At 47.5% G+C, this 20,395-nt stretch overlaps 4 protein-coding genes across 4 annotated transcripts; all 4 read left to right on the top strand.

The window, feature by feature from the left end:
- Positions 1-12: 12 nt before the first annotated feature.
- H6S33_008854 (uncharacterized protein) lies at positions 13-3,209 on the top strand (the record flags this gene model as incomplete). The annotated part of the gene is made up of 5 exons (XM_044840364.1): positions 13-310; positions 364-481; positions 618-1,252; positions 1,302-1,373; positions 1,423-3,209. The coding sequence occupies 5 exons, from the start codon at positions 13-15 to the stop codon at positions 3,207-3,209; spliced, it is 2,910 nt and encodes a 969-aa protein (XP_044697669.1).
- A 760-nt stretch (positions 3,210-3,969) lies between these two features.
- Positions 3,970-5,918, top strand: H6S33_008853 (uncharacterized protein; the record flags this gene model as incomplete). The annotated part of the gene is made up of 7 exons (XM_044840353.1): positions 3,970-4,335; positions 4,396-4,454; positions 4,884-5,015; positions 5,063-5,119; positions 5,180-5,320; positions 5,392-5,811; positions 5,876-5,918. 7 exons carry the CDS (start codon positions 3,970-3,972, stop codon positions 5,916-5,918), a joined length of 1,218 nt encoding a protein of 405 aa, XP_044697668.1.
- Positions 5,919-8,951: 3,033 nt separating this feature from the next.
- Positions 8,952-9,293, top strand: H6S33_008852 (uncharacterized protein; the record flags this gene model as incomplete). Its single annotated transcript, XM_044840342.1, has 1 exon — positions 8,952-9,293. One exon carries the CDS (start codon positions 8,952-8,954, stop codon positions 9,291-9,293), a length of 342 nt encoding a protein of 113 aa, XP_044697667.1.
- Positions 9,294-11,766: 2,473 nt separating this feature from the next.
- On the top strand, positions 11,767-13,970 carry H6S33_008851 (uncharacterized protein; the record flags this gene model as incomplete). Its single annotated transcript, XM_044840331.1, has 2 exons — positions 11,767-12,447; positions 12,504-13,970. 2 exons carry the CDS (start codon positions 11,767-11,769, stop codon positions 13,968-13,970), a joined length of 2,148 nt encoding a protein of 715 aa, XP_044697666.1.
- Between the last annotated feature and the right edge of the window lie 6,425 nt (positions 13,971-20,395).

The following is a 20,395-nucleotide window of genomic DNA, read 5'->3' as shown; positions in this document are numbered from 1 at the left end:
TCATCTCTCAAAATGTCCGCGCCGACCAAACGTCGCTCTGCCCGCCAATCCTCTTCACAGCAATCAACCCCGCGCCCTGGCCGCAATGTAATCAGCACACCCCTCCCTCCACCAGCAGAAGAAGAGAATGCCGGTACATCACCACTCTTTTACGGTGGATTGACCTCGAGTCCCATGCCTTCGAGTGATCCAGTTAGGATGAGTTCTCCAACACCGGTTGAGGAGAGGAGAAATCCTTCCGCCGCTGCGGCAGGTGGAAGACTGGCAGCCATTCGAGGGAGGGCAGCATTGGATAGTGACATGAGTGGGGGTAATTTATAGCGTGCTTTTTTTTTTATGATTAAAATTTCTAACAAAGCGTAGGCTCTTCACCATTGAGATATGTACCTAGTTCTTCCCCAGATAGAGACATGGCTACACCAAGAGATGTGAGGACCCCGCGAGCTGGCGCTCCAAGTTCTAGCGCGGGTGTATTGAGAAGGTGCGTTGACTACAATATTATGGTTCAGCTATCTTGAACTTCAATTCCTCCTACCTTACTTTACTACATCCTCCAATTCTGCTCCGTATCGCGGTTTTAATAAGCAAGCCCCCAACTAATACTCGTAGCAACATAGGAACGGAGATACAATCGCTAGCACCCCCGCTCGTTCCCGCCGTGGAGATTTGCAATTTTCCGGTATCAACTCTGCTACCCCTACTCGACGCCGTCTCTATGTTGATGAGCAGGGCCTTCCTGTTCGGGGTACTGATGCTGCACACCCTCCCTCCGATGCTGCGACATATAGTGCTGGTCCTACGTCAGAAATCTCGGACGGCCCTAAACGTCTCATTTGGGGTACCAATGTTTCCGTGGAAGAGTCTACCCAGGCGTTCCGGAAATTTCTTCGAGATTTCAAACGTCGCTATCGCATGCGCATGGACGATGAATTTGTTGCACCAGGTCAAGGAGAGGAGCTGGTTTACGTGGATATATTGAGGCAGATGAGGGCTCTCGGGACAAGCAATCTGAATCTTGATGTGAGAAACCTTAGGAGTTATCCACCAACGAAAAGGTTCTTTCACCAGCTCCTCAATTACCCTCAAGAAATCATTCCGATCATGGATACCTGCGTGAAGGATACCATGCTGGAGATGTTGGAGGAGGAGGGTGCAGATGAACAAGAGTATCAAGAATGTATGGAGAGGATCTACAAGGCCAGGCCATTTAATTTGGAGAAGAGCGTGAACATGCGGGACTTGAATCCAGCAGGTGGGTCTATCACTCCTTACCCGAGGCCAATTGCTGACAAAGGTGATAGACATCGATAAGGTTATTAGTGTAAAGGGATTGGTTATTCGAGTCACCCCCATCATCCCGGACATGAACAAGGGTATGCCACGCAATTGGAATCTGGTATTTCATGCAGCTAATTTCTGTAGCATTCTTCCGCTGCCATGTTTGTGGACATACCGTCACGGTAGAGATTGACCGAGGCAAAATTGCCGAACCCACCGAGTGCCCGCGCGAAGTTTGCAAAACCCCGAATTCGATGCAGATCGTCCACAATCGCTCCGACTTTTCGGACAAACAGGTCATCAAGCTACAAGAAACCCCGGACTCCGTTCCTGATGGCCAGACACCCCACTCTGTCTCGTTGTGCTGTTACGATGAGCTGTGCGATGTTGCAAAAGCTGGAGATAGGATCGAAGTTACTGGTATCTTCAGGTCTGTGCCTGTCCGTGTCAACCCAAGGCAACGCAATATCAAGAGTTTGTTCAAAACGTATGTCGATGTCCTTCACATTCAAAAAGTGGATAAACGCCGCATGGGACAAGATACATCAACCCTAGAAGAGGAGGTCGCAGGCCAGGTTGCGTCTGATCTTGACGAAGTCCGAAAGCTCTCGGATGAAGAAATCGACAAAATCAAAGCGATTGCCAACCGTTACGACGTTTACGAGCTTCTATCTCGCTCCCTTGCCCCTTCAATTTACGAGATGGAAGATGTTAAAAAGGGGGTCCTACTTCAGCTGTTTGGTGGTACCAACAAGACTTTCGAAAGAGGTGGTGCTCCTCGCTATAGAGGTGATATCAATGTTCTACTCTGTGGCGATCCTTCAACTTCAAAGTCTCAGCTCCTCCAATATGTCCACAAAATTGCTCCCCGTGGTGTTTACACTTCCGGTAAAGGTTCATCTGCAGTCGGTCTGACTGCATATGTCACCCGTGATCCAGAAACTCGCCAGCTTGTACTCGAGTCCGGGGCGCTTGTCCTTTCCGACGGCGGTGTCTGCTGTATCGACGAGTTTGATAAGATGTCAGAAGCAACCCGCTCTGTCCTCCATGAAGTGATGGAACAGCAGACAGTCTCGATCGCCAAAGCTGGTATCATTACCACCCTCAACGCTCGTAGCAGCATCCTTGCATCAGCCAATCCGATTGGCAGTAAATACAACCCCAACCTTCCCGTACCGCAGAACATTGACCTGCCACCTACCCTTCTCTCACGTTTCGATTTGGTGTACCTGGTGCTTGATCGCGTCGATGAGACTGCGGACCGCAGACTGGCGAAGCACATGGTAGGGATGTACCTCGAAGATAACCCAGAGTCTGCTGCTGGCATTAGCGAGGTTGTTCCGATTGAGACACTCACAGCATACATCTCATATGCTAGACAGAATATCCATCCAAAGTTGTCTAGCACTGCTGCGGACGAGTTGGTAAAAGCCTATGTCGAGTTGAGAAAACTCGGGGAAGACGTTAGAGCCGCTGAGAGAAGAATAACAGCCACAACTAGACAGTTGGAGAGTATGATTCGTCTTTCTGAGGCCCACGCCAAGATGCGATTATCAACCGAAGTCACTGTCGACGATGTGACCGAGGCTGTCCGTCTCATCCGTTCTGCTATCAAGGAGTCCGCGACTGATCCTCTTACCGGACGCATCGACATGGATCTCCTGGGAGGTGTATCCAATGCCGAAAGACGTAGAAAGGGCGACCTCAAGAGCGCTCTGGCCAGTTTGTTGGACGAGATGAGCAGAGGTCCAGCTGCTGCTGCTGGAGGTGTCAGATACACAGAGGTGTTGAAGAGGCTCCAGGAGCAAAGTGGAAAGAAGGTGGAGAGCGGAGAGTTCGCCGAGGTCGTTCGGGGACTTGAGACGGAGGGAGTTGTCAGGGTCAGCGGTGATGGGGCCAGGAGAGTAATTAGGAAGATTAGTACCTTTTAGAGGAGGGTTCTTTTTTTTTTTTTTTTTTTTTTTTTTTTACATGATACCATAAATGTAGCTGATTGACGACGGGGATGTCGCGGCGCAATAAGAGGAAATGAAATGAATGATACCAGTTTATGGATAATAATACTCTACATACCTTTCTCATCCTCCTCGTATACGAGAGATCCCTGCTGCGAGTGACGAGACATGATTGGACAGTCACGACATGGATTCCCTAACTGGTAACCCAGAAAGAACTCCAGCTTCTGTCTGTCGTATCCATCGTCGTGCCTTACAATGCATACATACCCACAGTAGCTATGTTTCATATGTATGCAATGACCTAAGAACTACTCTAAATATGTATGCAATCTCGCATGTCTCCCAAGGCGCGCGCAGAATATTCGCTTAACGCTCCCTGCGCTGGGAAATATCTGCGAGACAGGAATGCCGACGGCTATCACACGTGCATATCCGGCGTCTGCTGTACAACGCAGCAGAGCGAGCTCCTAATTCAGTGACATATTCCCCACCTCATGGTCCCGCGGGTGGTGGGTGGTGCCACTGGCGCTGGTGGTGGTAGAGTAGAGACAGCTTCCATTTCCCTGGGAATCCCCCCCCCCCCCAAACGCGTGCTGTTTCCTCAAACATATCAAATCCCGTTGAAATCTCAATCACAATCTTGACTGCATCTTAAAAAGTGTGTTCTACTCTACTTCTACTCTACAAAATACGCCAACCCTGTTTGTCACAAACGCCTTCCCCCACCAAAGACATGTATGCGTATGCGGTGAAGCATCTGCTGTACACTCCCCCGGAGCCTGTGCCACTGCCCCCGTCGCTCCCGGGCCCGAGCAGACCTCCGGCTGTTGTTGTACCTTCGAGCTCGCGCCAGCAACCTTCGGGCTCGCGCCAGGAACCTTCGAGCTCGCGCCAGGAACCTTCGAGCTCGCGCCAGGAACCTTCGAGCTCGCGCCAGCAACCCTCGAGCTCACGACAGCAGCCCTCAACGATCATACGCAAGAGGTCCTCGAGTCTGTTTAACCAGCCATCGAGCTCAAAGCAGTACCCGCAACGAGAACTAGAGATAGACGAAATGAGTATAACAGCCCTTGCCAATATCGAAGTCGATTCTTCATGCGTATGTTCCCACCCGTGGAATTTGGTGGTGGTGCGTAGACCTGATGGCAGAGATGTATAGGACAAGGAGCCTGCCGAGACGGAATGCGATAGTATGGAACAGTCGTGGGTCTCCAGAGCGTACAAGTGTTACGGGAGAGTGGAGCGGTAGGGCTGACGGGGGGGTGTAGGTGCGAGTTCTCGACGGAGTCTTTGACATCGAGTATTTATGAGTGGGTATTGGATGGTTCCGTGTTTGATGGATAACGGAGGTGTTGACGGTGGTGTAGGTACCGGTATGAGAACGGACGGAGGTACCACGCGTACAAGGAAGAGTATGAGATCAACTGTCTGTTTTGTTGTTTGGAACTTCAATCACTGGTTGCTGACCGAGGAGCGCGCTAGGAAATATATTCTGCCCAACGACGAAGTACGAAAAACCTCTAAATTTTGAGATAAGGATCGATCGTTATTGACCGTGCCCGTTCTTTATTATTACATTAGGCCGAGCAAGACCGGTTGGCTCCTCCGGCAGCACAGAATACTACTTGATACTAATAAAATTATTAGACTGGATATACTGCACCACACGTATCTTGTCATGATGGACGATGAGCTCACTCTCGCGCCCATAGACCCGAACCCTCGGAAAATACTGGATGTGGGCACAGGCACTGGGATATGGGCTATCGACATGGGAGAGTAAGGGATTGCGTTCCTTCTGCAAAATAGACGCTGATATGGAATAGGAGATATCCATCTGCCGAAGTCATTGGAACCGATCTCTCACCTATTCAGCCCTCATGGTAGCTTCTCCACCCGCCCGATACTGATACAAAGGTCTATGCCTAACAATACATTGTTAGGGTCCCCCCAAATGTACATTTCCAGATTGACGATGCCGAGTCCGAATGGACCTTTCCTAAGAACTACTTCGACCTGATACACATCCGTCACCTCAGCGGAGCCATCAAAGATTGGGAAATTCTCTATACCGAAGCCTACAAGTAGCTACCCAACCTTAACCTTTAAGAGTATGATTCCCACGGCTAGTTTGTATGCTGATATACCCCCCCAGACACTGCAAACCCGGTGGTTGGATCGACATCGCCGAATACGAAATGGACATCTTCAGCGACGACGGAACCCTCCCGCCCGACTGCGAGCTCAAGAAATTCTATACACTCGTCTCGCAGGCCGCCGATATTACTGGCCGCGAATTCAACAGCTCTGCCAACTTGCTCCCCGTCATTGAGAAGGTTGGTTTCGTTAATGCGCACCATACAATGGTCAGGATGCCACTGGGTCCCTGGGCGGCGGACAAGAAGCAGAAGGAGGTTGGCGCATATTTACTACTAAGTACGGAGACTGGCTTCGAGGCGTTTGGGATCAAGTTGTTTACGCAGGTGTTGGGGATGGGCACCGAGGAGGCGGGAGCGCTGATCGGGGCGGCGCAGAAGCAGGCGAACAGTAAGAAGATGCATGTGTATGGGAAACAGTGAGTGAAAATCCTTTTCTTTTCGGGGGAGGTGGGGGGGATCGGAGAGCTAACAGCGGGGTAGTCATCTTTATTATGCGCAGAAGCCGTTGGATGCGCAGAGTTAGTTTTGGAGAGGAGATTGGGGAGTTTGGGGGGGTATCAGTTATAGAGGTGGGCCCGCGAGGGAAATTGTCTTTGTGTATGAGTGTGCATATAGTCTGTTTTCAAATGGACTGCGGCTTGGGAGTAACAATTTGATCAACGGTTTTGAGAAATTTGCAAATTCCATGGAATATAAACAGTTTATCGACAAGGGACCTCTGGATTACAGTGCTGTTCATAGCCCTATACACTGTACTATATGTACCTACTAAACGTTAACCCTACGTATACGTTCTTGGACTGCAATCCTTTGGAAGATTGCTGAAAGCCTCGCTGCTCTACGTAAAGTCTTCCTTGTACTGAGACAGATGCCGGCCAATTGGTTTTCATAAGAAAACCCTCTTACAAAAAAGATGAATACAAAGAAGGCTTGATATTTCGTCCCTAGGTTTGACTTTAATTCCAGTTCGAACCGCTGGCCCCTCACGAAGATGCAAGGTCCGTTCACTGCTCTAGTTACATGGGGCCAAGAAAGCGCTGTTCCCCAATGTGAGGTTGTTTCTGAAGAATGTGAGACCGGATATTAGGCACAGAGAAAGCAAGCTGTAATTTGAGCTCTAGACCCTTGCCGTTCAAAGGGGGATAGCTAGGATCCGATACACCCGCCTCACGAGGATATCATTTTGCGAGTGATCGGTTGTGATCCAACTAAACTTTTAAGTATGTACTTTTATTTTGTTTAATTTACTTGATAGGTGCAACCCCATATCTACATGTACATGTGATTCACTAGTCTGCGTCCCTAACATAGTTAACTAAGCATTCTATCCCCCCCCCAGAGCCTTCCTTCAGCATCCACCAGTACTGCTGAACTTCGGAAAGATCAATAGAAGTTGTTATTACATGTATTTGATTGCGCCCAGCCAGAGGGCGCGGCCATGCAAGGAAAACATAGAAGAAACACAAGGTGATAGACTTAAGCAGCCAGGACCAACGAGGATGGGGTAACAACTTGTCCCTTCTATCAACCAGAGATGTACCTCAACCACTTTACCTTAGCCTACCCTGCCTCCGGTTCAAACCTAAATCATGATCGACCGCGTTCACCTTCTAACAAATAGAAGTTGCAATTGGAAATCGATTGAATATAGAATGATTTCAAGACTCTATACCAATACATTAACAAGAGTAACGGGATTCGGGATGCGGGATCCGGGAATATACCCCTATATAGAATGTAGCTTAGATCCGCTAACTGGCCATTCTAGATCTCGTCCCGGCTCCACGGCGCGCGCCAGGATAACCAGAACTGAATTTAATTGACGCGGAAAACATCATAATATAGTAGTTGAGGGGCCCTGGTTATAGCTAGAGGTAAGATATACACCCCCCGTCTACTGCGTTGGGCTGCTCGTCGATGCTGGCGATGGGTGAATCGTCTTATTCCTGTTTTTTGTTGAAGGGTATATATATATATATATATACAAGCATTTTCCGGCCTTTGGCCGGAGTAGGAACTGTTATGGCTTAAACAAGATCAGTTTACCAACGCTTAAGATCACTGAAACCCCAAGATGCCCTGTGCACATATCTGATATACTATTTGGTTGACTCAAGGTATGTTGGAACCAATATCTACTGGCTGACTCAAACATATTTGATAGAATATCTACTAACTCCAACATATTTGATAGAATATCTACTTACTGACAAACATATTTGATAGAGAAAAAGAAAACCCCTCAAACCTGGCCAATCAAAACCTTTAAATAACACATTGCATATCGGTATATCTATATACTTATTAGATATATACTGAGTGTTGGATATTCAAGCTTAGACCTATGAATTTGAAGCAGACGGTACCTCCTTGCCGCTAGAGCCCTAATGCAATTTACCGGGTTGCGTTCGAATATATAGTCACAGCAAGAGCGAGGCTTTCTCTACTAAGTTATTGCGGTAAGGTAATACCCCCCAAAAGGATAAGGGGTATGTGGCAAAAAAAAAGGACGTGAATTAATGAATTCGACCGCTATCTTAAAAGCGTACGTACGCGTAAGTGGTAGGCAACATGGCCTGGTCGCGACAAGAGATTAGATTTCCAGCTCTCATTTCTATTTACTCCGGAACCTCAGCGCGCCGAGTTAGAAGGTATTTCTTTTTTTGCGTTTTCAATATCCATAGTATACTGTCAAGGTATCGAATGTATCATTTGATTATCCTAGACCTTAATCGCCAGCTCTTGAGAGGATCATTGAATATCACTCGATTCTTTTTTTTTTTTTAATTCTCGATATTATTGTGTATTTGCGTGGATGTTCTGTGATTGATTGATTGATTGATGGTGTGGTGGCCTTGCGGTTGGTGGTAACGTGAATTGTGTGGCTTGGTTTAGTAGGTGCACTCACTCACGGGGTGAAGGCGGATCCTGTCTGATGGCGGCCAGGGATTTGAGGCCAATAGCAGAGTCAACTTTGGACCGCCGAGGCTAAATTACTGTAAACACAACCACCAGACAGGATCCGCTGTCACTAGATGAAGCGACTGTGCTTTTGTGTATCCATGTAGATCTGTATTTGCGGGGCCCAGAAGCTGCTAGATGTCGTTGGTTTACTTGGGTTGAGGGTAACAGCTTTGGGGGCGAAAAAGGGTGGGCGAGCGGATGCGTGGCAGGCATCTGTGTGTGCGGCCGTTGGCTTCGGTGATGTCGAGGTGTGCGTGGGCCGAGCATTCTGTGGGAATCCCTATCTATATCCGTGATTCTGTGCAAAACCACCTGGAGCGCGTAATGTTTCTGCCTACTGCATATTGTTAACCGTAACTTGCCAATAAATAATTAATCCAGACTGTTGATGCACCCTAGTATAATCCTCAATTATTAGCAGAAGCCAGAAAAGCAAGAACTCGGCACCAATGGTATAACGTGTTTCACCGTGAACGTGATCGGACCCGGGAAAGTGATTCAGATTTGTAAGCCCGTTCGTGATAATGTTGGAATGGATGAGGATCCAGCGGAGTGATACTTTACTAAGTCAAAGAATCAATTCCACTTTACTATGGCCCGCAAGCAAAAATCTAGTTCCGCTCCCACTGAAACCCGAGTACAAGCCGCCATTAGAGATTATAGGAGCGGCAAATTCAAGAATATCAAAGATGCCGCTACCGCCCATGAAATTACCTACGGAAGGCTCAGAAACCATCTTGCCGGCAAGGGACCTAAGGGAGAAGCTCATGTTGACCAGCAACTACTCACTCCTATCGAGGAAAAGGAAATTGTCAAGTGGATTCTTCGACTAGATGATTGGGGATTTCCGCCTCGGATGAAAAATGTGAAAGACATGGCAACTCATTTTGTTAGAAGCCATGGGGTTAAGAATCCCACTGTAGGGGCCAATTAGATGGCCAGATTTATTACTAGGCATCCCGAACTAGAGTCCAAATTTGCTGTAAGACTGGATAAGCAGTGGGGGTTTGCCAACAATTCACAAATCATTCGTGAGTTCTTTCAGAAGGTAAGAGACCGATTGTTGAATTTTTATTAAAACTGACACTCTGTATCAGCTGTTGGCGGTAGTAAAAACTCACCAAATCATTCCAGACGACACTTATAACATGGACGAGAAGGGATTTCCTATGGGAAAATCAGCGGCAGTTAAAGTCATATGCAAGAAGGGAAAGAAGCGGAATTTCAAAATACAGGATAGACTACAAGAATTAATTACTGTACTAGAAACAGTATCAGCTATGGGTCGAGTATTACATCCTATGATTGTCTACAAAGGGATTGCACAATATCAATGTTGGCACGCGTTAGTTAAAGAGGGAGATAAAGTATTTTTTAGCTATTCGAGTACCGGCTGGACCAACAGAGATATAGGACTCGGTTATTTGACACAGAATTTTGATACTAGTACAAAAGATCTGTAAGCATACCTAAAATCTTACATAATATACTAGTATGCTAATACTCAATAGAGCAGCTGGGCGTACTAGGTTACTAATAATGGATGGTCATACATCACACGTTGTATGGGAATTCTTTGATTATTGCCTTAGCAATGATATCATTCCTCTTTGCCTACCCGCTCGCTCGGGAAAGGACCTATACAGTCAGTAATATCAAAAGGGCATTTGAAGCAACTGGAATTTACCCATAAAATCCCAGACGGGTACTTAACAGTTCCAAGCTTAACGCTGAGGCAGCGAAAGCCCGCCCCAAATCATTAACCTCACCCAGAACCCCTACAAATGGGAAGAGTGTATTGAGTCATACAAGGCGTACCATGGCTCTATTTCAAAATACCCCCTCAATTCATAGGAAGGTAATGGTGGAGAAACTGGCAAAAGCCGCTGCAGTTGAAAGTGCAGAAAATGTCATTTTGAGAGCGGAAATTGCAAAGCTTAGGGAGAAGGCATCTAGTACGAAGGAGTTAGCAAAGATAAAAAGCAAAAAAGTCTTAACAAAGGCACTTGTAGTATCAGCAGATCTAGTAGTTCAGTTGCGAAAAGAACATGAAGAAAAAGAAAGATTGTTAGAGGCAAAGAAATAGCGGGCAGTAGAGCGGAAGAAGACAAAAGAGTATGATCTAGATAGCGCCACAGATGCTTTAGAGGTCTTGACTGTAGGGGAAAAGAGTTTGGCAGCAGTCCGGTCATCAAGAGTTTTGAGAAAACGTACATAATTTTTTATATTGAGTGGCCGTGAGGTCTTGTCAAGTGGCCTCAAACGGCCTCGAGGGAGTCTTCGAATCTGATATCACTTTCCCGGTGCCGATCACGTTCACGGTGAAACACGTTACTAAAGATCATTCCCTTCAACCGTGGCCGATATAACCTACCAGTGTGAATTTGGCGTGTGCTCAATACCAAGTGCTCACAGCATGACCCGGAATCGCTCATACCGGTAACCGCCCATATTTGACACGGTAGAGAGTTCTGATGGGCTGATGGTGCTTCTCTATTGTGGTGGGGAATAAGCTTACGGCTGAGGCCAGGCCTGTACATGTCCACTAGGACGAGGCGCAAATTCGCTCAAGAGTGACGCCAGATATTATCGGGTGTTGGTAGAGGGAGCAACAGCGTAGGGGAAGGACAGCATGGGGGGGTAAGGCTGTCTGCAATATGCGTGGGTCGAGTGATTTCCGGTGAATGGGCTGACTTTGTGGGGGACGAAGGCGCAGGCACGCAAGCTGCAACAATAATATGGAGGATCCTCTCGCATGTTGTAGGGACATTACACGTTACATGTAATTGCAAACCACAGATTCTGTGCGGTGGGGAGGGGCGAATGAGGAGGGCCGAGTGATATTCCGTGACTGTTGGTTAGCGTACTGCAAGACTTGCGCGGAAAGCTACATGTATGTAGGTGGTGTCTGCCGGTGTCCATCTGGGTAGTCACCAGTATCGGATAGAGCCATTGTCCCTGCCCCCGAGGTCTGATGGAGTTGTGTATATATGCTACAATCGGGGGATCCCTGGACGCACATTTCACATGGCCTCTCGTATTCTCTCAACGTCTACCGGATGAAGTAAAATCTCTTCTCTGGCTCGTTGACCCGTGCATTTTCCTACCAAAGGGCGGGTTCCCGTCTACTGCTTTCTGTGTAGCTCCCCTGGGATGTGTAATAGCTGTCGGCTCCCTCTCTTGCAATACCCGGACCCTAACAGACACGCGCGCCTAGAGCTGCCCTTCTGCACTGGATGCTGACGACAACCCGCAGTGCCAGGGTTAGGGTTCTGTTATCGCCCGCTGCACCGCTGCACCCCGCTGCACCCCACAGCACATGCACACCACAGCACATGCACACCACAGCTACATGTATCTCTGATATTATCATCCCCCCCCCCAAACACACCCAACACCCAAGATATATGGACATCGCCGCCTTCTCCACCACCCAGCTCGCCCTCCTCACCGCCGAGCGCAATGCCGACATCACCCAGCAGGCCACGCTCATCTCGCAGCTGCCCCCCGCCGCGCTCGTCCGCCACGGCCTCGCCATCACGAACCTGCTCCCGGCCTCGCAGCGCACGGGCTTCGGCGGCCGCACCATCCTCGAGCTCGAGCCCGACAACGCCATCGTCAGCGACGCAAAGATCCCGCCCCACGGCGTGCGCCAGGGCGATATCGTCCGGATCGGGGTGCAGCCCGGGGGCAGCGCGACCAAGAAGGAGAAGAGCGAGCTGGGCGACAACGGCGTGGAGGGCGTGGTCCACAGGCTGTTTGAGGGCCGGATCGCGGTGTCGGTGAGCCCGAAGAGCGACGAGGGCGGGGCTGTGGACCGCGTGCTGACGGCGGGCAAGCGGCTGTGGGTCGTGAAGCTGGCGAACGAGGTGACGTTCGCCCGCATGGAGAGGACGATGGGCTTGCTGAAGGGGATCGGGGAGAGCGGCGGCGGCGGGAGCGGGAGCGGGCTGGTGGACGTGCTGTTTGGGAGGAGGACGCCGGCGGTGCTCAAGAGCGGGCATGAGAGGGGGGATATCTCCTGGTTCGACGAGGGGCTCAATGACAGCCAGAAGGAGGCCGTGAGCTTTGCTCTTGCCAGTCCGGAAGTCGGTATGGTTTTTCCAAGATCATTGACTTGTAGAGCCACTCATTGACCCCCCAGGCAGCTCTCATCCACGGCCCGCCCGGCACAGGAAAGACGCAGACGCTCCTCGAACTGATCCTCCAGCTCGTTACTCCCCCGCCTTCGTCCTCCGGTGACCCCGCGACCCCCAAAAAGATCCTCGTCTGCGGCCCCTCCAACATCTCTGTCGACAACATTGTCCTGCGTCTCCCCGCTGCCCTGCCCATCATCCGCCTCGGACACCCCGCACGTCTCCTCCCCCGCGTCCTCGAGCGCTCCCTCGACGCCCTCACGCGCACCTCCGAGGCCGGCGAGATTGTCAGCGACGTCCGCCGCGAGATGGACGACCTCCTCTCCAAGCTCAACGCCGCCGGAAAGTCCCGCATCAAGGGGAAGGCCCGCAGAGACGGCTGGTCCCAGGTGCGCGATCTCCGCGGCGAGTACCGCCGCAGGGAGGACAAGTGCGTGACGGAGGTTGTCCGCGGGAGCAAGGTGGTGCTGTGCACGCTGCATGGCGCGGGGAGCAGACAGATCCTGAGCGAGAAGTTTGACGTGGTGATCATTGACGAGGGCTCGCAGGCGCTCGAGGCGCAGTGCTGGATCCCGCTGCTGATGACGAGGGGCGGCGTGCAGAAGCTGGTCATTGCCGGGGACCCCATGCAGCTGCCGCCCACGCTCAAGAGCGTTACCGGCAGCATGTCTGCGCCGGTGCTGGACAAGCCGGCAAACAGCACGGACGTGCCCGCGAGTCTGGAGGTCACGCTGTTTTCGAGGCTGCTGACGCTGCACGGCGAGGGCATCAAGAGGCTGCTGGACACGCAGTACCGCATGCACGCGGACATCATGGCGTTCCCGTCAAAGGAGCTGTATGGCGGGCTGCTGATTGCGCATGACAGCGTGAAGGAGCATCTGCTCACCACCCTGCCCTACGAGGTCCAGGAGACGGAGGACACGGCGGCCCCGGTGGTCTTCATCGACACGCAGGGCGGCGAGTTCCCGGAGGATGTGGCGGGCGACCCGGTCAAGTCCAAGGCGGTGGCGCTGGCGTCAGAGTCCCGCTCCAACGTGCTGGAGGCAAGGCTGGTGGCGCTGCATGTAAAGGCGCTCATTGACGCTGGCGTGAGGGAGGAGGACGTGGGCGTGCTCACGCCCTACAACGCGCAGGTTGCGCTGATATCAAAGTTCCTGCGCGAGACGTATCCGGCCGTGGAGGTCAACAGCGTCGACAGCTTCCAGGGGCGGGAGAAGGAGGCCGTGGTGATATCGCTCGTGAGGTCGAACGAGAAGCGCGAGACGGGGTTCCTGAAGGACGTCAGAAGGATCAACGTCGCGGTGACGCGGGCGAGGAGGCATCTGTGCGTGGTGGGCGACTCGGAGACGGTGGGGTGCGAGAGGGGCTTTCTCAGGCGGTGGATGGAGTGGTTGGGCGACGAGGCGGTGGTGAGGTATCCCGATGTGGGGGATGTCCTGGGGGGGTGGGTGGCGGGGCTGAACGTCGTGGAGTAGTTGGGGCTTATTAGATGGGTTTTTTTTTTTTTTTTTTCACTGCTAGAATCAACTGCAATGATTCCAGCTTGTGTTTGCGCGTGAGATCCGTGATGGCTGTGGTGTCTGATGGGGTGGTGATGTTTATGGGTGCAGTAGTCGTGATATGGCGGTTTGGAAAGGTCGTAGTTGTCGGGTAATGATAGTTGGAACAACTTAATTACCTCATGCTCAAGATACTACATGTATGTATGTATAGAGAATGGCTAGAATGGCACAGCTCATCCGCCCCCGGCACCCGCAACCTAGCGTAAATTACCAAGGAAGCCCCCAAATATACCCATATGGGATGTGTTGACCATCAAGCTGAGGTATCCTATGTATTCCCCCCCCCCCCCTTCTGCTGCGTGCTTCCATGATGGTATGCTCACTAGGTCTAGATGTAATGTCTAAATAAGGCTTTCTCTTATTTATAAGCTCGACGCTACGAATTGCTGCTGCGAGAAGTAAAGCTATACTAGAGGGAGGCGAATGCTGATGGACAAGCGGGCAAATAAGTGGATTTACAAAGTGCAATAGATCAACAGTTCTCGTGGAGCTGCATCCACCACTGTCCCATGAGTCATGGACATCTCATGAAAGAGTGCTTTCGGGCGGGATTTCCGTGATGAACCGACCCTCTATTTTCTTTTGGGTAGACTCGTTCTCGTGTGGTGGTCTGGGTCCCCACAATGAGTACTTTTTTTTTTTTTCCTTTGAAGGGTTTCATCCCGTCCTCTATTCAAGGGCTCCGGATCACCCTAATAAACGTCAGTTCAACTTCCCACCCGGTGGCAGTCCGGTGCCACATTTGCTGTCTTGCTTTTCTTGCTAGTGCAGTCAGGCGACCAAGGGAAAGAATACGCCAAACTGGAGGGACCCAGAGCGTTCATGACCACATGGTACACTGGAACTTCAACAATTAACAGAGCGAGTGATATCCCATGAGCTGGTGATTTCAGAACAAGTAATTACAGGAGAGCAGCAATTAACTGTACCCAGTTGGCGAGGGGTTTCAGGAGTGCCACTAATTTAGTGTGCATGAGGTGAAAGAGTAAGTATTAGGAGGAGTAGGGCTTCAAGGGGACGGTTCATAGAAAAGGGGCTCAGAAGGAGGCATTGAAAATTAAGCTCAGTTGAATATCCTACATGTATCGAGAGATGCAGGATACTTGTGGAGACAGGTACATGCGGGGCTGTTTAATTCTGAGGGGGAGCTAGGTTATATCTCCTTACCTTCGTTCACGGCTTATTAGCATGAAAATAGCGCCATTAGGATTAACCAAAATCTAAAGACGATCGTTTAACGCACTACTCAAATTGAGAATTTTTGCGTGACAAGTGAAGATAATCTGAAACCACCGATAGCCGCTCTCAGCTTATTTGTGAGTTTTATGTGGTGAGCCACAGATTGACACAAGTCCTGAATACAGGTCTAGACCACGGGATAGATGTGATCAAAATATGTCAAAGTAGGTTTATGGACCGCGGGTATAAGATATAATCACTAGCCATATATACATACACATTTTCCACCAAATCCAAGATAGATACCTAGTAGTCATCGGTGATGAATTGAGCCAGCTCTAACGAATGATATCAGCTGAACATTGTACTCAAAAACGAACATAATCCTTTGAATGGCAACATGCTCCATTCAATATCCCGCATCATCACCATGAGTTAGCACTAACTTTCGGCACCAAAGACAAGGACGAATATTTACACGAATATCTCCGTTTTGGAAGCCTGAAGAGTATATCTTGTGTCGACTCGAGTTGACTCGAGGAATATACTATGTATCGTGGTACATCGGCCTCATTGAAGGGTATACCTCGTGCTACCTCGAGGTATTTGCTTCGAGACGAGGCACGAACCACTTAGCACCCGTGAACCAAACAGCGTATAACTGACACCAGGAAGAGCATCCTACCTATACGGTTAACTAACAGCCTTTGCCCTTTCCACACTGCTGAGGTCCTTAGCACTGGTTGTTGGAGACACAGTAGTAGTAACAATTAAGGAGGCTAAAAATTTACTTTGGAGACCCTCGTCCACCCCAATCAAGGTAAATGAAGGAATACACGGGTCGGGAATGATAGGTATCCTAGTGACATGACACCTTACATATATAATTTGAAGGTACTGGAAGGTCTTTCCCAAGCAACAGCCTTGACACATATATCGAACTGTGGTCGGATTCGGAACCTTTTTGCGTTTTCATCTGTCACAAAAGGGTCTCATTCAATATTTCGATCCCTGATCAAGAGATCCGTAGCCACTAGCCAATTGAGACTAGAGCTATGCTCTTTCCTGATGTGCTCGCCCAAAGGGGCAACATTGTAAATTTAGCTGCCACCGGAGAAATGGAAATCGTACTAATGTACGTGGTTGACCGCTTATTCCTTTCCTTTCCACTTAATATTACCGTTCAGAAGACGGTCGAATAACTGACCATGACTCATAATCTGCAATTCGAAAGGTTTCCGTTTAGAGAATAACAGCCGAGTCAAGATGGTCCAACCTGGATTCTGGGACTACAGTCGAATCTCGATATAAGGGTACGAAAATTTCAGAAAATCGGGCTGCAGCTTACCCTTATAGAGATCATACCCTTATGGGAAATTAGGGTTAGGGTTCTTTTAGTTGTTGTGGGTCGGAAATGGGGGTAAAGAGAGAAGACATCGCAAATTACTTCACAATCATCTAAATTTGGCCCTAGCCCTACCTTTTCTATAAGGGTAAGCATCAAAAAAAAAAAAATTCAATTGTCTAAGAATATTCTTATAGCAAATATGTGGTCATTTACCCTTATTTTTACATAACAACTCTTTTGGACTGCAAAACTGTACCCTTATAGGGCGATTACCTTTATAGATGTTACCCTTATAGCGAGATTCCACTGTATCATGCCTTGGAGCATCTAGTGAGTGTGAGCATATATAGGAAGGACCCAGCAAAGCTGGAATGAGCGCTCGATCTACCTGTCTTACCTTAGCGTAATGGCAGAATATTCAAGCCATTACAACCTTCCGAGTAGATACGGAAGAAATTACATGCTGTTACTTTCTATGAGGTAAGCCGTAGGTGCTACCGAGAATCGATTGATAATTCATGTATTAAAATACTGCTAAACCCGATACAGGAAGCCACCACAGGATTGGAATGAGGGTTCGTCATTCAAAGCATTGGCGATTCTCGTTGGTGAGAGTGACTCATCTGCATATATGTCTAAATAGAATAGTCATGTATCTCTCATCGCGGAAGGTTTCTATTAGCTGGTTAGTTACCTCCTACCCTTAGAATATCGTCTAGTAAGCTACGGCTGTTGATAGACAAATAATTGACGCATTAAGGGAGACGACATGCATGTTTTCATGCATGTTTTCTTAAGTCATGAAACTACGAATTCTTTCATGATATATAATAGGCCCTCTAACCAACGTTATAACCTTTATAATTTTCATCGATGGTTCTTCTTGAGCTCTTCCAAAACTAACACTTTACGTGAGCAAGAAGGTGATCAGCATACTGGCTCCAACTGCATGGAAGGAATTGATTTCCATTTTGAACCATTGTATAGAACTGTCCGTTCAATTCGAAACACTAAATAGAGCTGTGAGTTTTCTGGATCATTACATACCCTTCTTTTGGTATCATCGGTTCCTCAAACTGATGTTTAATTTTATATATAGCCGGAGGCCGCTCCCCACTAGTATGCATATATATACGCTTTCTTTATTTCATGTACAATAGAATAATTTATTTCTTATTCTGAACACTAGTAGTCCTTTCTTTGTCTACCCGTCGACTCCAGCCTCTGTTCCTTCATTCAGGCCACTCTTGAAATAACAAGTGACACACTCTTAATTTCCTATGTGTTTCATATATGATTCACGGTATAGGCTGCACGGTTTAAGCATTATTGATTGGGAGAATGACAACGGCTAAATATTTGCCACAGTTCAAAATAGCCAGAGAGATTGGATTCTCAAAACATTTCTAGTGCCAAGATGCTTAGAATGATCGATTGACAGTGTTCAACAGTGAGTATCTTAACAGCAATTAATTGGTTACAAAACTCCACGGTTATGAATCAAATTGTTTAGTTCAAATTGGTTAATAACTTAGAATGACAAGATTACGACTACCATATAAATAGCGATAACTGTTATCTTTACATTCTTATTTTTTTTTAATATATATGTTAAAAAGATGTTAAAATACCCACGTGTCGAACACTATTTACAGTTCGCTTACATATTATAAACTCAGCTGCCACAATAAGACGAAACACATAGAAACTGGTAATGGGAGTAAGGCGAATCTACTAGTTTGTCAAGTACTATATCTTAACTTGATACACTAAATTAACTTTAGACTTCTAATCTAGAAAGGAGTTTACTCACGTGATAATTAAAAGTCAGATTTCTGTATACTAGGGATTTGGTTAGAATGACCTCCGATCTTTTATTAACGAGCGAGTGTTAAGGTATATGTGTACTGGGTGATTTGTAAATATGACAGATTCATGAATGGAATTAACAAATTCACGAATGGACTTGAGATATTCACAAATGGACTCCTATGCTAATACATCTGTAGCTGTACTAGTCTATTCATGAACAGCTTGAGGAAACTGTTGTAAATTGTTCATAACTGATAACTAACAATGATGTATATCAATCCCCGATGGCTGCTATGATTACTGGAGACCTCTAAAAAAACCCAGTAACCCTGAAGACTAAATCTAGAACAACAATAGAATCTTTAAGATCTTTAGCGAGTATCAATGATATCCAGTGATCTCTATCAGTCTTAGTTACCTCTACAATCTTTTAATAGTACCCTAAAATTAATAGTAGAACCTCATAATCTCTTGTAAAACCCTAAAACCTCTATTAAAGCTCAGGCATTTCAGGTGTTGGTTCAATGACTTAATTTCACTACCAATGGACCAGTTCAGTCCCAGATGTATAGAGCAAGGAGTCCATTTACAAATCCGAGCTATTTTGGAATGGGACGGAACATATACATTAATGAAGGTAATACAAAGAGCTAAAAGACAGCAATATTGAGTTATACATTTTCGGTTTGTGTTACTTATTTGTTTTATTTTTGCTCCTTTGGAGGGTTTTAGATTTATCTGAAATTGTCATAACCTTTCGATTCCTTACAATTAATGAAGCAATATAATCAATCAATTAACTGACCTAATATAGGCTATCTGAAAGCTCATATCCAGCTGATTACATACAATTCATTACCTGTCTATGGGTAGGTGGAGCTTCTACTATATATTCCTGTTTGACTATTCTGAGATTCATTCAATGAATGAATAGATCGGCTATAGCGTACGTTCTTTGCTTGCGGCTAGGCTAGTTTCATGGATAGACTAGTGAATACATTGGGTTACGAGGAGTTGGATTAGTCAGAAGGGTTCTATTTGGTTCCATTGGGTTCTGTGGGTCGTAAGCGTGTGAGTCACTTTGGATTTGTCATCGCTAGGATTTCCTTGGGTATATTAAGGGGTTTTCGCTTTCGTTCCTTGTTCGTTTCCTTCTGTTTCTTTTACTACGCAACGTCTTCTGTATCTACGCTATCTATTGCTATATAATATTATCGTCCTCTTCTTTATGCAAGAAGACCACCGCTTCCTCTTGTCCCGTTGATCATTCCCAAAGCTAGAGTCCCTTAGGCCCCCTATTGCGAGTTCCCATACCGTCCCCTACTACACTCTTCGTACCCTGCAAACACTCGCTACTCGCCCCCTTGAGAGCTAGGAACCAGCAAAGATAACTTGAAAGGGGTCTAGCCATTGAGGGTGGAAAGTTAGTTTGGCCGACGAATCCAGTTTTCTCAAGTCCTTGACTTGAGCTTTTCTCTCAAGCCCTACGACTTCAGGCATATTGATTCATGAATAGATTCATTAATCATCTACAGCATACAATGATATCAGGCATACAATGAGATTTACTGATTCCAGCACTATTAACCGCTCGACTTGAGATAGCTTGAACTATTTCTATATTTATATTATTAGATATTCGCGCTCAGTATTGTAGTTTGTGAGCAGAATGCTTTTTTGATTTACATTCGTCAGTTTTAGATACATTTGTCTGAAATGATTTTTCCTATGATTCCCCCTGTAATGAGGCAGAAATAAAACTTATCTTTTCACAAAGAAATTCTTGTTAGCTTGAGCTTCGCTTGAGCCCTTGAGATTTCTCCACAAGCATGAGTCGAATCTTCTGTGAGACAAAGTGGCTCGAGCTATGGACAGGGATCGACTTGACCCAGCTTGTCGAGTACTACATTATGTAATATCTTCGAGGCATGCAACCAAAGATTTGGAACATTTCTGCAACAGTTATTGAAATCACAGGGTATCATTCGTGCCAGTGTAC

The sequence above is a fragment of the Morchella sextelata genome (genome assembly GCF_020137385.1).
Source record: "Morchella sextelata strain SCLS chromosome Unknown scls_3, whole genome shotgun sequence".
NCBI classification, from domain to species: Eukaryota; Fungi; Ascomycota; class Pezizomycetes; order Pezizales; family Morchellaceae; genus Morchella; species Morchella sextelata.
This window is presented reverse-complemented; position numbering and strand designations above follow the sequence as displayed.